Source organism: Siniperca chuatsi, linkage group LG18 (assembly GCF_020085105.1).
Source record: "Siniperca chuatsi isolate FFG_IHB_CAS linkage group LG18, ASM2008510v1, whole genome shotgun sequence".
Lineage (NCBI taxonomy): Eukaryota > Metazoa > Chordata > Actinopteri > Centrarchiformes > Sinipercidae > Siniperca > Siniperca chuatsi.
Genome location: NC_058059.1, coordinates 13,355,527 through 13,372,959, shown reverse-complemented (window position 1 = coordinate 13,372,959; position 17,433 = coordinate 13,355,527). Strand labels below are relative to the sequence as shown.

The window sequence follows — 17,433 nt, the reverse complement described above, 5'->3', positions numbered from 1 at the left end:
CTAGCATGTAGCATGTGGCATTGAGATGATTCCCGAGGTAGCAGCTCCCCCTACTGGCCTACTGCTAATGATTTCCTCTGAGGGAAATCAGCACACCTTTTAAGATAAGTCATGTACAGAATTAAATTTCCATCTGCCCTCAACTTTAAGGTCACATCCTGATGCTGGTTTGGTGGACAGGAAACAAATAAGGACATGATGCACAAAAGTGTAACTTATTTTCTTCTTAATTATTAATTTAGTCGTAACCTCTGCAAAATAATTTCTGTCAGCGTTGTCTCAGGGAAGGCAGCATTGGATTGCTTAGTTTGCGCTACACTCTGCTGGACAACACAAATACCAACATGAAAAGAAAATGTTTGAAAAGTCTTACAGCTCTGCTAGTAAGCTGTGCTCAGAACAAAATGGAAAATTCTCAAGTCCTCAAAATGCTATTCTTGGGTGCTTATGAGGCAATAATTTGTCTAAGCTGTATGTTGTCAGCATTTTATCATGTTGGCATGCTAATGTTAGCATATCAACAGGCTCAAAGTTGCACAATCATAACTCAAATGCAATACTGTTATTCTTAATTCCATGAATCACTGTTTCAGCACAAATTGTCTTTTCTCTTGAATAAGACGGCAAATGCTGAGAGTTGTGTGGGTCTACTCCCTCCTCAAACCCTTCAGTTCAACATGCTAAAAGTTAGCATTTTAACATACTAACTTGCCTAGCTAGCTTGCTATTTTGTTCAACAGATTCAACTTTGAAAGTATAGGCTCATTTTGGTCTGAAGGCACTGCTGTGATACAGAATCATAATAATAAATTAAATACACAGTATGTTGTGCATTTCGTATCATTGTACTGATATTAGCCTATTTCATATGACTATATATACACTATTTGTTAAGACAAATATTCTCTACACATGAAAGCTTTATTATTTAGTTTACTTTAGCTATTATCTCTATAATTGTGTGTTGATAAGTTATAGCTTTATCTAAATATGATGAACAGTAAGTAATACAATTTAAAATCTATTATGCAAATAACAAATCTTACATACAGATTGACATTAAAGTGACAGATGGTCAAAGGTTGTCAATCATAATGACCTCATCTGGTTAACGATTAAACAGATGTTTGTGAATGCCTGTGACTAAAGGGCCAAGGTTTAGAAAAGTGTTGAGTATGTATACCTGGGATGAAACTGTAGAAGCAGCAAAGAGAATACCAGAAACCTTGGCTAACAATTTCACTCTGTCATGATGGAAAGATTCACAGCAGTGATATTTGTCCTTCTGGTTTCATGTATCTGCAGGACATTAGGTAAGAAATTGTTAAAATTTTACATACATTGTAGCCTATTTCATCTTTGACATTTTGAAAAATACCCTTGTTTGCTGTCTTAGATGAGACACTGCGTGTTCACTGCAGTGATAGGTAAAGATTGAATGCAGGGACTAAACAGTTAACTAAGTAGCTCTTTATAAAAGGATATTTAGTATTTGTGCACATAAAGGTAGGCTACATTTTTAAAGTTTTTATATTAAAGCAATCACTAAATAGAAGTAAGTGTTAAAGCAGGACATTTTGCAAATCGTAATGAAATCTATTTTTTTTTAATTAAAGAAGTTAAAATATTTTATGCATCATTAAACACTCATAAATTGATGATATATAAATTGCTTACTTTTAAAATGTAGCTGGTTGCACATTCCAGACTTCATACTTAAGTCTTTTTTTTTGTCCTCATTTTGGACAGGACAGACATGTGAAGGAAACTGTGGGGGAAAATTAGACTCATGCTCATGCCACTCAACATGCACGTCTCTGAAGAACTGCTGTACAGACTATAAAGAGTACTGTGTGGAAATCTTTCCATATTCCGGGTCCATTTTGGGTGGGACAGATTTTATTGTTCTCGATGCAAGTTTCAATAAGAGTTCCAAGATTGTATGCAGGTAAGACTCTTTTACACCTCAGTGTTTACATGTTCCTAAATCGGTTATACCTTTGATTGATTACAGTTACGAGAAATACAATGACTTGGTAGACATTAATATAACACTTTTTCTATAACTTTTTAAAAAAACTTATACCAGGGCTTTCGACTGCATCTCACGGCCTTCCTCAGGTCTTTCAAACAATCCGCTGAAGAAGACGTCCAAAGCAATTATGAGATGCAATTGAAAGCACTGGAAAAAACTTGTAGACTGAACTTTCATACTCAAGTCTAACACTTGCATTACAGTAACATTATACAGTTGAAGTACAAGTATAGAAACATGCTGATCTTTCTTTTACAATGGCAGGTTCAACAATAATACCAACACTGTGGGGTATGTGGATGAAAACAGTAGAGGCCATTGTATCTCGCCACTATTGTATGAAACAGGATGGATTCCTGTGCACATCTCCTCAGATAACGGCACCACATTCAGCAGAGTTGGAGCCTGGCTCTCAGGTACAATAATCGTCTGCATATTCATAGGAGGATGACCTCAAAACTCTTCCTTAAATTTTCATAGCACATATTTTTCCCATTTGTTGTTGAAATAACATTAATATAGGACTTATCTGATTCAAATGTGTTGCTACAGTACATACTGGCAAGTTAGATTCTCAGTTTAAGGCGATTTTGGTCAACGCAACAAAATGGCAGTACTATGGCACACCTAATGTTGGAGGCAATCTTGAGATGACATGGAATACCTCTTTGGTCAGAGCGGATAGGGTCAACATAGAGCTCTGGGGATACAGGGAGACCGGTGAGTACACCCGTATATACTCTGCATATACACTTTGTAGGTCACATGACTATTAATTGGTTAAAAAAACAGAATGCTGTAAAATGTTTCTCTGTAGGAGAAACCTATACAGACAACTGGCAGGGTGAGTGGGAGTATCTGTACGCACTTGCAAAGGATCAGCCCAACAGTGGTTCCTTTAGCTTTTTGCCCAAACCAGCAGAGAACGGCTTCTCAAGTTGGGAGCTTGGCTCTGTACGTGTCAGCCCCAACACCTATCTTGATGGCATGTGGTATGTACAAAAATTTCCTATAATACAGATGACTGTCAAAACTATTCTTGCTATTCAAGAGATCTAAATTCTCCAATTAATGAATCTAAAAAAAGTAGTCAACAGCTGTAACTGTCGCGTGTCATTTAGGAATGTACAAGCCGCATGGACGGAGGATCACGCCCTGGCCTGGCATCTGGAGGAGAAGTTCAGGCAGAACTCAACAGTTTGGGCCCTAGACAAATGTTTAGCATGGGACCAGCTGGAAAATCAGCTGCCCAACTTCCTCAGTGAGATCATAGACTGCCCCTGCACTCTGGCTCAAGCGAGAGCAGACACAGGGAGGTTTCATGTAAGTGTGAAGAGTAGCAAATTTAGATTTAGCAGCAATCACTCGAAACAGCCTTGCATTAAAGGTTTAATGATTAAAAACTGGCACAAAATTGTTGGGAGATGCTTCATTGCTTCAAGTAGCACAAACTAACCAATACACAGCCAACAAGTCAAATATGCTAGATCTTCTTGGCAGATTAACTTGCTGGAATTGATTTATATCTGGTGTATTCACAGATTAAGGACTTGAACATAGGCATAAACAGACAATCATTAATGTAGTGTAGAAAGTCTTACTGTAGATTAACCGGACAGAGACGTCATCAGAGTACGGGAATTTCATTTTGTGGGCTAGATAAAAGTATACATGTAATTAGCTTATTTGTTTATGGTGGTTGTCAGTGGCTGCTCACTCCTTATCAGTTCAAAGTCAAGGAGAGATCTCCCCTCATTGTAGTTTTCACAAACACACCTATTCTCTGCAAGCTGAACACGTTTCTGTGGCGGTTCAGTTCAGGAAGTAGACCCAGGAGCAGACCAGACACACAGGGAACTGGTATAATAAACAAAAGATCTGCAGTTTATAAATGAACACTGTGAAATGCACATCTGGCTGCTTGGTCACAGACGCTCTATCTCTCTCCTCAGACTGACTATGGCTGTGATATAGAGAAAGGGAGTGTGTGCACCTACCACCCTGGGAGTGTTCACTGTGTGAGGGCGATACAAGCCAGGTTAGTCTTGACCCAGACTGTTAACTTGCCCTCACAGTTGGGTGACAACATAATATTCAAAATTTTACAAATGCACTTCAATAGCAATGGTTTTGCAACATATTTAGTAGGGTATGGCTGTATATTACAACTTTATTTTATATACTAGGTAGTATTGGTGGTAACATTTGCAGCTGTCAGTATGGCTAAATGATATTTGGCAGAGGGAACAACCTCCAGTGCTCTCTAATACAGAGTTAAGATAGATTAAAATGGAGTGATGTGTAAACTCACTTTCTATGAGCAAAACTAAAGCTGGTTTTCCTGTGCTCATCTAATTTATGTAGCTTATGTCAAAACATTTGCTCACAAAATGTTCAAATTTGTAAAACTATGAATTCAAATTCTTTTTTTTGCTGATGGTTAATAAACCTCACTGCTGCCAGATACTGAACGTTAGCTTTTTGTGAATTCCATTCTAAGAAAAATGTATTGATCACGCAGATTTTTGACAGTTGTGAATATTTTTGCCAGGATATCCAAAAACAGAAAGGCAGAGACTTGAGTCAGTGTTTGCTAGCCTGTCCAAGCAAATCAAAACACATGTTACTGATCTGGGAGTGGTTTTAGACTCTGATTTTAACTTTATTAGCCATTTTAACAAGGTCACAGGACAGCAAACTCCCTTGGTATTTAAACAAATAAAGACCTATCTTTTTAACTTGGCTTTTAATTTGGGTTAACATTGTTGGTATCATTTATCAAACTGTTATTATTCTTTCTCTATTTTCTTTCTTCTTTCTATTGCCTTTGTTGTTTATTATTGATATGATGTCTTGTAAAGCACTTTGGCCTGCTTCTTTGCATGAGATATGCTATACAAATAAAGTTATTATTATTATTATTATTGTCAATTACGCCACAGAGCTATGGAACATCCCGACCTATTATCAGGGAAGCCAGCTCGCTAAATATTTTTAAAAAAGCAAGCTAAAAACTTATCTCGTCACTTTAGCCTTTAATTAGCTGTGAATTTTCTGACACAGGCATGAAACTCTGCACTAAAAGAAATGCAGCAGTTCATTACACTGCTTTCTTGTATGAAAGGTGCTATACAAATAAAGTTTATCATTATTATTATTATTTATTATTAAAACTTACTGTGTGTACTGATTAATGGAGCTCTTGTTGAGACAAAAAAAGCACCTGGCCATTACTGTACATTCAAACCTAAAAATATATCAAAGCATCCTGACAGTAAGACACAATTATTGTAATCCATTGCTTGGTGATGGAAGTTACACTGCTAATTAAAATTTTGATGTGCCGATTAACTGTACTGCAATGAATTTAATATAAAAATACTCTTTTTGTTTATAGCAGAGTTCATTGTTCTAACAGACAATGTTTTGGAAATGTATCAACAGTCCTAAGTATGCAGCAGGACAACAGTGTTGCTATGACAGCACCGGCGCTCAGGTCCTGACAGCAGACTCGATTGGAGGTAGTACTCCAGACCGCGCACACGACTGGGGCTCACCTCCATTCAAGAAACCACCTCGAATTCCTGGACAGTCCCACTGGGTCTATGATGTCCTGAGCTTCTACTACTGCTGCCTGTGGTCTGACAACTGCCACTACTATTTCAAACACCGGCCCTCCAGTGACTGCAGGCGTTACCAGTCACCCAGCTCAGGTGAGTGAATTGTTTACCACGCTATTACGATTTTATGTGTTTCATAAGATTATTGTTTAATGTGAAGTCTTATTTTTTTTGTGTAATGCCAGCTGTGGTGTTTGGAGATCCCCACTTCATCACATTTGACGGTGTCAGCTACTCCTTCAATGGCAAAGGGGAATACACTTTGGTGACCTCAGCAAAAAAAAGGCTGACAATCCAAGGCAGAACAGAGCCGGTGAATGGTGAGCTACTGAAGGCTTTTAAAGGTCACTGTTTTCTGTCTTTCTCAACAATGATAACAGACATTTCTATATATAAAATACACACTGCACATGAACTATTAAAACAACTCTTTTCCCCTGAGTCTTTGGTCTGATTTTCTCACTATTAGGAACCACGATAAAAGCAACAAAGTTGTCGGCTGTAGCCATGAAAGAAGCATCCTCTGATGTTATTGAGGTGCGGCTGGTCAGCGGTCACAACAGCCTTGAAGTGCTCCAGAATCAAAAAACCCTCTACTTTACTGAGCAGAGCTGGATGGACCTGCGTGGTAAGACCCTGATTCCCCTAATTGCTTATGATGAAGTCATTAGTTTTACTACCCCAGATTAAATTTTATACCCACCAAAAAGATACTTCACAAACCAGACATTTGAGTGCTTTTTGCAGCAGTGTGACTGAGTAGAGTAGTGTTCTGTCCTAAAACAAGGCATTGTCACCTTAAAGCCTGTGAAAACGTGACTTCAAATCTTAAAGGGATAGTTCACCCCAAAAACAAAAAAGCAATGTCTGTTTCCAGAAATCATGACCCGGTTACTCAAGATAATCCACAGACCTTGTTGTGAACAGTTTCACGTAGGAACTATCGGTAGAAAGAATTATATATCCCATATTATCCTACATGAAACAGGCACTATTTTCTTGCATTTTGCTTAAATTTCCTGTACTTTTACTATAGTAAAATTTTCAATGCAGAACTTTTACTTGTAGTAGAGTATTCTTACAAATTTGTATTGTTACTTAAGTAAATCCACCCCTGCAGAAATGTGAAATGACCAAAATTGTGTGTTCATGTAGAACCCTTTTGCTCATAGTAAGAAAATATATTTTCAGAGGTTTTCAAAGTGAGGTCTTGATATCATCTAGTTAAAACTACAAGAACTGCCTTTATTCTAACCAAATCTCTCTCTAGGTGTGTTTGTGTTTTCTCCTACCTCTACAAATGTGACCGTGATGTTCCCCACTGGAGCCGGGGTGGAAGTGCGACTGAGAGAGGGAACTATGACAACCACTGTGCTCCTGCCAGAGGAGTTCAGAGACTCCACCCTCGGACTGCTGGGAAAGATGAACGGTGATGCCAAAGACGACCTCGTTCTTAGTAACGGTCAACTTGTGCAAAACCACAACAATCCAGAGGAGCTGTTCAGTTTTGGGGCAAGCTGTAAGAAATCTTCACGATGCAGATTATGTGCTGTTGTTCGAAATTCATGTGGTGTTTATGTCTGTTGTGAACCTACTTTTATATATGAGCTATATATGTTACTGTATATACTCAACAAATTCACACAGTTGTGAATATGATAGGATTTTGTTCTTTCATCAAGACAAGTATTTTTTTTTCCTTTCGGCTGTTCCCTTTCAGGGGTCGCCACAGCGAATCATGTGCCTCCATCTAACCCTGTCCTCTGCATCCTCTTCACTCACACCAATTAACTTCATGTCCTCTCTCACTACATCCATAAATCTCCTCTTTGGTCTTCCTCTAGACCTCCTGCCTGGCAGCTCCAACCTCAGCATCCTTCTACCAATATATTCACAGTCTCTCCTCTGAACACAACCACCTCAATCTGGCCTCTCTGACTTTATCTCCGAAACATCTAACATGAGCTGTCCCTCTGATGTACTCATTCCTGATCCTGTCCATCCTCGTCACTCCCAAAGAGAACCTCAACATCATAAGCTCTGCTACCTCCAGCTCTGCCTCTTGTCTTTTCTTCAGTGCCGCTGTCTCTAAGCTGTACAACATCGCTGGTCTCACCACCGTCTTGAACACCTTTCCTTTCATTCTTGCTGATACTCTTTTATCACACAACACACCTGACACTTTTCTCCACCCGTTCCAACCTGCTTGCACTCGCCTCTTCATCTCTGCAACTCCCTATGACCTTCTCTGTACTTCTCCATCAGCACCCTCAAAGCAAATACTGCATCTGTTGTACTCTTTCTAGGCATGAAACCATATTGCTGCTCACAAATGCTCACCTCTGCCCTTAGCCTAGCTTCCACCACTCTTTCCCACAACTTCATTGTATGGCTCATCAGCTTTATTCCTCTGCAGTTGCCACAGCTCTGCACATCTCCCTTGTTCTTAAAAATTGGCACCAGTACACTTCTCCTCCATTCCTCGGGCATCCTCTCACTCTCCAAGATCTTGTTAAACAAACTAGTCAGAAACTCCTAGACACTTCCATACCTCCACAGGTATGTCATCAGGACCAACTGCCTTTCCACTCTTCATCCTCTTCAACGTCCTCCTCACTTCACTCTTGCTAATCTTTGATACTTCCTGCTCCACACCAGTCACCTCTTCTACTCTTCGTTCCCTTTCATTTTCCTCATTCATCAACTCTTCAAAGTACTCCTTCCATCTTCCCATCACACTCCTGGCACCTGTCAATATATTTCCATCCTTATCTTTAATCACTCTAACCTGCTGCACATCCTTCCCATCTCTATCTCTTTGTCTGGCCAACCTGTACAAATCCACCTCTCCCTCTTTAGTGTCCAACCTAGCATACAAGTCCTCATATGCTCTTTGTTTGGCCTTTGCCACCTCTACCTTCACCTTACGCTGCATCTCCCTGTACTCCTGTCTACTCTCTTCAGTCCTCTCATTGTCCCACTTCTTCTTAGCTAACCTCTTTCTCTGTATACACTCCTGCACTTCCTCGTTCCACCACCAAGTCTCCTTGTCCACTTTCCTCTTTCCAGATGACACACCGAGTACCCTCCTCCCTGTCTCCCTGATCACAGTAGCTGCAGTGGTCCACTCATCTGAGAGCACTTCCTGACCACCCAGAGTCTGTCTCATTTCCTCCCTGAAGACTACACGACATTCTTCCTTTTTCAACTTCCACCACTTCGTCCTCTGCTCTGCCTTTGTCCTCTTCATCTTCCTCACTACCAGAGACATTTTACACACTACCATCCTGTGTTGTCTGGCGACACTCTCCCCTACCACTACTTTACAGTCACTGGTCTCTTTCAGATTACAACGTCTACACAAGATGTAGTCCACCTGAGTGCTTCTACCTCCGCTCTTATATGTCACCCTATGTTCCTGCCTCTTCTGGAAGAAAGTGTTCACTACAGCCATTTCCATCCTCTTTGCAAAGTCTATAACCATCTGTCCTTCTGCGTTCCTGTCCTGAAGACCAAACCTGCCCATCACATTCTCATCACCTCTGTTCCCTTCACCTACATGCCCATTGAAATCTGCACCAATCACCACTCTCTCACATCTGGGGATGCTCTGCATCACTTCATCTAACTCAATCCAGAATTTCTCCTTCTCTTCTAACTCACATCCTACCAGTGGGGCATAACCACTCACACCATTGAACATCACCCCTTCAATTTCCAGCTTCAGACTCATCAACCTGTCTGAGAGCCGAGAGTCAGGACAGGTTTTAAAGGGCAAACTGCCATCATAAATGTATTCCTTACTTACAGTAAGAATCATATTGGATATTAGTCAGGAAGAATTAAACTCATCACCAAAGTTTAAGGTCATTTCGCCACATCATTTATTTGTCATACTGCTTCCTGTTTTGGGTCATGTCCCCTTCATGTTACCCTTTCATGGTGGGAAAACATATTTCTCTTTTTGTCTTTTCATGCAAAGATCAGGCATTTGCATTTTAGGAAATCCTTCTCATTTTATTAAATATAAACAGATAATCTTGTTTAACACTTAAATTTAAGCACTTTTAATGGTAAGTGTGTATCTTTCTTTTTGTCTTACAGGGGCTGTCTACAACAAGTCTGCCTTGTTCACATATGATTCAGAATATCTTTTGGACACATATTACTATGGTCCCCGACATGACCTTAGTTTTGTTCCAGTGTTTTCTGTCCCTGAGAGTCCAGATGATCCATTAGCCAATCAGGCATCTGAGATATGCACTGGAGAGGGCTCTCAGTTCTGTAGGTATGAGAAAAAAACTTTTACTACTTTTACTTATTATAAGAATTAATGAATTTAATATTATTGTGTTGTTATGAAACAAACACAGTTTCAAAACACACCTGTGCTGAAATGTTGGCCATCTCAGTAAGAATTAAGTAAATTCTGTTAAAGGGGCACCCACTGCTTTTACATGTGGCTCTGAAGGGAGCTTTCTAAAATCTGACAAAATAACCCTGAAGATGTCACATTGATTTCATCAGGGTTATCTCGGTTCGGGCTTGGAGAGTACAAATTTATAACAGAAAGCCTGCGTTATAAACTGGAGGTATGGAGTTTGACAGAGCATTAACCAGCCAAGGAGATCTCACGAAAGACTATTGAGTTGCATTATGGGAAATGTAGGATGCAGTGTTTTTAGAGCTTGACCCATACAGGGACTAAAAGTAATGATATCTCTGCTTCTGATGATCCAATTTTCAACTTTACCTAAATGCAAGTCATTTCCATTGCAGTGAAATAATTTTGTTAACTACAGAAGCTCATTTTCTGATCAGTACCTCTGTCCTGTAGGTATGATGTCCTGGTAGGTCGTAGTCCAAAAATGGGAAATGCTACCAGAGTGTCTTTCCAGAATCACAATTCTCTTGTGCAGGATCTAAAGCCAGGTGAGTGTATAAAAAGATACAATGAAAAAATCTAAGAACATTTCCAATGATTATTATGTACAACATTTACTTGGTTTCACATTGTTAATTATTGTTACACCATGCAGTGATCTCCTGTGGATGGCTTTCACCACCAAATAATGGGAAGAAAGAGGGGACCACATATTTGCAAGGAGCTAAGGTGCAGCTTTCCTGCGATGAAGGCTACACTCTCAAAGGATCAGCAGAGCGCATTTGCCAGCAGAATGGCCAGTGGTCTGGACAGGACACAAACTGCGTGGTTCCCAGTATGAATAATGATTATATGATGATGATTAAATTATTCTTGTCCAATGAGTTTGATCTTCACAAATCAGCAGTGGCAAATGTGTGAGTCTCTGTATTTGAGCATGCACGTGTGTGTGTGTCTTTGTGTGCATCATTTGATCCATCAAATCAGAGTTGAAATCCACAAAAAATCAAATCACTCTCATGATCTCTTTCACATAAATATTTCTGTAAGTGAGAATTACTTTCGTTCAAAACTTTGACCTGCTAGTGGCGCTACAACAAACAAATTGAATCAAACACAAACTCTGGGGCGTCATGGCGGCCTAGTGGTTAAGACTCATAACAAATAAGTGAAACATCTTTGATTCTGGTTGGGGACCTTTGTTGCATGTACTCTCTCTTCCTGTCGGAATCTATGCAGTAAACAATCTAGTGAAGGCAAAAGGGAAACAAATCAACCAAACTAATGTTCATATGTATTGCTTTCTGTAGGGAGCCTCTAGTTTAAAAACATCTTTGTCATTTTTCAGATAATCTCGCAGGAATTGTGGCCGGTTCAGTCATCGGAGCTGTCGCACTGATTGTAATCATAACAACAATCATACTCCACTCCAGAAAACAGCAAAGGTGCGGTACAGTATCTTCAGTTGATGTATTATTGAACTGAAACATAATTAATAAATACATTTCCAAGATGCATTAATTCATTTTCTTGATATGGAAAATGTTTGACAGAGTTCAGAGTACTGTAGTTTCCTGCTAAGGAATGAAAGTAAAATTTCTCTCTTTACTGTTTTTATGTTTTATTTATTTATTATTTCAGAAAAGGAGCTGCGACAACTGATGGCTTCTAACCACAAGTCTTGCTTTGCTATCATATTGAACATCTTCGTGTCTTCATCTCCTGGAAAATGAAAAACTTAAACTAAAATGAATACATGCATAAATACTTAGATAACAGAAAACACAGAATAATACAAAAGAGATATCTTATTTTGGTTGTAAACTTTGTAAACCACAGTCGTGATCCAGACTTAAATATTCTAAGGTTGAGCCAAGGTCCCTGCACAGTTAAAGAGTACACGCTAGATCTTCCATGGCAGACAATTATTGTTGCACTGACTTCTACAAGGTGACATTTTAACCTGTGTTGCACTTTTGACCACACCACATCACTGCACAGTATTCTGGGCTACAAACTACAGCTTTAGGTTCATTGTAAAGTGAAAACACTTTGTTAATGAAGGTTCTGTGGGTTTGTTTGTAGGCCTAAATCAATAACTTACTGTAAGTCTGTTAAATAAGCTAACAATAATTAATCAAACTCTCGTCACAGGTGAAACATTAACAATGCAACCTGCTTCTGTTTAAAAACACACCATTATTGTTAATGTCATATGCTTGCGAAGAAATATGGCGAAGAAAAAGAAAATCTTCTTTTTAGCTTCTTCAGCTCTTCAGATAACCTGCATATTTACAGAAACAGGAAAAACTATAGGATTAAATGCATTGTGTATGTATTGTTTGTGTATTGTCATCAAATGCTGATGAATATTATTTACAGTTTAAAAGTTTTTCAAATACAGTATATTCTGTAGCTTAATTTCAGGGTGAATCTCCTGTATAACACCCATGAGCTTTGTTATGTAGCACACTTAAGACTCAAGACTTTTTTTCTTTTACTGTATATTCTGCAAAACTACACAAACATAAATTACAGTAATGTTAACAGCACATTTCATTTCTGGCCAGCCTTTCGTCTCAGTACTGCATGTGTGTGTAAATGTTTATAGTTATCTTTTCACAAAACAAAATAAAATGCTGCTGTTACTCCTGTTTTTCACTGCTACTCCTTTTACCTGACACACACAGCAAAATTTAACTTGACATGGCTAAACAAAACAACAGACTAACTTATGCCAAAGTTGACTTAATGGGAGTGAACAGCCAACTTTCCCACTCTACCCATGACTGCATTTATGTATGCATAAGTACACTAATTAAACACATAATGCTTGCTTACCTTCAAAATACAGACATAACAGCACATTTTGTTGTGAACATGTTTCTCCTGAGCGGTATTTTCCCTCTTGTGGCAAAAGTTGGCAACAACTTCTCTCTTACAATGCACCATGCCTGTGTGCAGTGGCGGATTCAGGCTGTCTGAGGGGCAGGGGCGAAAAAAATAAATAGGGCACCAGCTACATGCGGTGGGGCACCAGTGAGGAGAAAGTTGTGATGCATTTATGATGAAACAATCAGCCTATATGGCAATGCATCGCCTTTTCTCGACTGGAAGGGCATCCAAGAGGGTACTTTTGAAGACGTTTTGATGGGGGCACCGCTTAACCAGATCGCTCAGCCTTTAAGGGTCTCCGGTCGGTCCTCGGCATGCCGACAAGAATGCGATGGAAACAAGTAAAGAGGATTTAATAAGAGTGGAGATTTATAAAAGTAAAAAAAGATTTAATGAGGGAAAGGCTTTTATGTTTTGATAGTTCAGCCCAGGAAATACTTCCAGCCATCTGTTAAAACTGGACAAAATTGTGTTGAAAAGTGTACGTTTTGTAGATTATAACCTTTATTTTAATCACATTTGATGACTATATTTTCAACATCTAACCAGTTCTACATGATCTGCTGGACAGATTTTTTGGCAAAAATGCTTAAAAAGTGACATCCTTTACACACCTTACAGTGTTAAATGCAGGTTTACAAGTGAAGTGCCAGTAATGGCGGCTTCTCCACTTACACCTATAAATACTAAGTTAATTTATATGTTATTATTCTCAGAAATTACATTAATATTGTCTACAGCTAATATGGTACAGGTCACATTGCAGTGTAACCTACAATGTATGTAACTCTTTGGTTTGAAAATCAGGTAATTTGAATATGTTAGATAATTAAAGATGGTGTGTAACAATAATCTAACTTTCTGGCAATGGTATCACTCCAAGCATTATGTATTTACTTCAGCTATAGTTACTGTATTTCTACCATGTATTGATCAATATGTATCTGGTTAATACCTTTGACTAATGCTTTGGATGAGCGCAGATGGAAAGGCCACAGATATTGCATCATTAATAAATACCATTCCTCTGTGATGGGGAATGGCTTGATTTATTTCTCTAAAGCTCGGTTCATTATTTGTACAACATAACACCCATGAAGACGTAGCTCTAGATGCAAAATTCCTCACCACCACTCGACTGCGTCAATCTTTCAGTCCATCACTTTGACCTGGATGTAAACGTTGTCTTTAACGTTGTAATTTGCCCTACATACTCATGACATGACAATGTTTTTTTGATCTTGATGTTTTTTCTTCAGTCTTGCATTTAGAAACTGGAAGTAACTCTGTTGTTTACTGTGTGACTCTGAATGTACGTGCTGTTCCCTCACATAACACAAGGCTGTGATTTCTATGGACAAAGGGCACCAGTATGTGACAAGACTGCAGAGGCCACTGCTGAATAAACTGTCTGCTTGCTGCTTCCAGAGTCATTCACCAACAACTTGCCACAGACACACCAGAGATATAAATACAAATAATTAGCATTGTCCTCTCCAGGTCCTGGGGCAACGGAGGAGTAACACCCCAGCTCATGACATTCCAAGTCATTCTCACCCCTTAGATCACACTTAATGTTGAACAAGTGTTAAAGTGAATCAGCTGGGTATATAAGGTGTGTGAGTGGAGCATTACAGATGCCAAACCTGCCTTTTCCTTGGACCTCCTGTTCACTTTCTGTTGAGGATAAACAGCTGCTCTATTGTTTAGTGTCCAGGTCATCAATCTAGACTTGTTTGTCAGGGTGGAGCTACAGGCTTTGCAGTTTCAACATCCTTCTCCTTCATTCTGAGCTTATTTTCAAGGATATGGGTGAACAAAATAAAATATTATCACGTCCCATTTTCCGCCGAGATGTGAACTGGGATCCTTTCCCAAACTGGACACAGCCGAGCCGCATCTTTGAGCAGGATTTTGGCCTCCCTCCTTTCCTGGAGCCTAGTGATCTGGACTGGATAGACTGGGCGAAGAGGAGACTGGCATCTTTCTCCTGGCCTGGGTACACACAAACTCCCCATCTGCCTCCATTCAGTGGTCAGCACCCTACGGCGTTGAACCAAAAGGGTCTGAGACAACTGACAAGTGGAGTGTCAGAGATCCGAACAGGGCAGGACAGCTGGAAGATTAATCTGGACGTCAATCACTTCTCGCCTGAGGAAATTACAATCACAACCAAGGAGGGTTATTTGCAAATATCAGGTATACTGCACATGCTCCTCTGATTTCCCACAAGCTATTTGTGAGATAAATAACAAATAATTGTAAATGTACTACATACACAGACCCTGAGCTAATCAATTTGTGCCTCATCATTAACATTATTTTCTTGACACATTTAAAAAAAAAATATTTCTGTTTTTCATTTCAAGGAAATCATGAAGAAAGGCAGGATGAGCATGGATTGGTTTCCAGGTGCTTTACCCGGAAATACAAGTAAGTTAGAGAACTTTGAAAAGTGCAGGTATACAAGATGACTGGGATTTGCTTGATTTGGCGTTTTAGTTGCTGATAAACTTCCTCTTCATTTCTTTAAGGCTACCACAGGGGGTGGACTTGCAGCACATCAGTTCATCTCTGTCTGGTGACGGAGTTCTCTCCGTAGAGGCCCCCGCCCCGCCTGGGACATCCATCAGCGACCCAACCAATGAGATCGTCATACCTGTTCAGATCAGACAGATGCAGGATGGTGAAAAGGGAAACCAGTAAGCAGAACTTGAAACTGCAATCAGATGTAGTCCACGTTGTGTAGCAACCTTTGTAGCACAAAAAAGAAAAACTAGTTTGTTACAGCTTATTAAATGTACTACTTATTACTTATTTAGATTTACTGTGATAACAAGCTTGTTTTACTGCTATAAGATACTGACTATTTCTAACAATATACCATCATTTTTACCATCATGTCTTTATTATATAAAAAATACATGTTAGCAGCTGTAGTTGTCACCTTGCATGACCTAAGGGACTGTGGAGATTCTGGTTGACAATACTGGCCAAGAATGGACAGTGGATAGTAATTGACTACTTCTATATCTAAACAGTTTATTTACTGTACATCAAATAGTGCTTCAGTGTAACAGGGCAATATAATAGCACAATTATTAATTTGGTTGAATTATTTTTGCTTTTGAGGAAGAGAAACACTGTAGAAGCTGTAGCATAGATTCATTATGTGTGTTTGTACTGAAAGTTGTACATTGATGCATTGAATTACCAGCCGAATGAAGCTGTCCTGATATCATATAATCTTTCACAAATGTATAAACAGCTTCTGATAAATTAAAAAAACTAAATTTTCTCCTTTAGCGCCTTTCATTACTGATGCATTTGTTAGCAGATTATATGATTAATAGGAATCAGTTTAATTTGTATTGATTATTCATCCATTGCTCTGTTTCTCAAGGCTTGCCCAAAATGTCAAATGGTCCACAAGAGGGCACTGAAGTCCTGTTTAGTGTAATATTTGGACCCTGCCTTTTTTCCTGTTTGTGAGACAGTTTTGTCAAAGTTAATTTTATTTATTTATGTAGACCCTCATCAACAGTTTCTCTCAAAGACCTTAATAGAAAGCAGCCTATCTAGATCTTCTTAATTAGCTGTTAGAAGTTTATTTCTCCAAATTAATTTCCTAAAGATTTGTTACAACACATTTTCTCAAACATTATATATTGCACCAAAAAACGCATCAGTTTTAAACTCATTGTGGTCAAATGTGCTCTTCTTCAAGACATGTGATGCCAAATTTTAAAGCAAGTGTACAGCGGTTTAAAGCTGACTGAGGCTGAAAGGGTCAAGGGTAAAAGTCAGGTGCTGAGAGGATCTGATGAGGGCCACTCTAAAGTCAACAGTGATATCTAGTGCTTGAACTGGGTATTACATGTTAACCTAACTATTTGTACTGTATGTCAATACATGGATTGATGCAATGTTGCAAATAATTGTTGAAAATACAGAATGTATAATGAATAAAGAGGATTTTTTAAAAATACATACACAAATATAACTGATTCTGATGATTGATTTCTTGGTTTGGTTTGTTGATTATCCAACCAGTGGTTGGCTGTGACAAACAAATACTTAAGAAATCAGTTAAGAGCAATCTGATGAAATGACAAACGTGATTTATTTAATTTTAGTATACAGTAAAGAATGTCAAATTAAGTGTCAATAGAAAACAGAAGAGTCCACTCACTTCTTCATGTATTTAGAAAAGGAAAACAGTAGGAGATGGTGATTAGATTATGATCTAGAAGCAGAGAAAACCTAAGTATGTACATCTCTGACCAAAGATTAATGCAGCTTCAAACTGACACTGTAGAGAACATTTACAGATTCTTTAAGTGATGCTACCAAATAGGTTTTTCAGTTATATTTTGAGGTTTATTGTATTAATCATCATATTACTCTGAATCTGTCCTTTTGAGGAATTTAAGCCTGCAGTTGTGAAATGTCCCTGCTCTAGCTTTGGTTAGTTACTGATCAAGATTCAAGCCAGCAGG

General features: G+C 38.8%; 2 protein-coding genes across 3 annotated transcripts; both read left to right on the top strand.

Moving 5' to 3' along the window:
- The first annotated feature begins 1,156 nt into the window (after window positions 1-1,156).
- Window positions 1,157-12,687, top strand: LOC122865643 (sushi domain-containing protein 2-like). Of its 2 annotated transcripts, none has more exons than XM_044174363.1 (16): window positions 1,157-1,313; window positions 1,750-1,948; window positions 2,300-2,451; window positions 2,588-2,755; window positions 2,853-3,027; window positions 3,157-3,358; window positions 3,988-4,073; window positions 5,480-5,748; window positions 5,841-5,975; window positions 6,125-6,283; window positions 6,926-7,174; window positions 9,760-9,943; window positions 10,493-10,587; window positions 10,695-10,874; window positions 11,388-11,484; window positions 11,681-12,687. In XM_044174363.1, the coding sequence occupies exons 1-16, from the start codon at window positions 1,250-1,252 to the stop codon at window positions 11,709-11,711; spliced, it is 2,445 nt and encodes an 814-aa protein (XP_044030298.1). In that variant the 5' UTR covers window positions 1,157-1,249; the 3' UTR covers window positions 11,712-12,687. The 2 variants fall into 2 exon arrangements, with proteins under 2 accessions (XP_044030298.1, XP_044030297.1); XM_044174362.1 differs by having other exon boundaries at window positions 5,841-5,999.
- A 1,303-nt stretch (window positions 12,688-13,990) lies between these two features.
- Window positions 13,991-16,922, top strand: LOC122865644 (heat shock protein beta-1-like). Its single transcript, XM_044174364.1, has 3 exons — window positions 13,991-15,133; window positions 15,304-15,367; window positions 15,469-16,922. Exons 1-3 carry the CDS (start codon window positions 14,743-14,745, stop codon window positions 15,638-15,640), a joined length of 627 nt encoding a protein of 208 aa, XP_044030299.1. The 5' UTR covers window positions 13,991-14,742; the 3' UTR covers window positions 15,641-16,922.
- The last annotated feature ends 511 nt before the right edge of the window (window positions 16,923-17,433 follow it).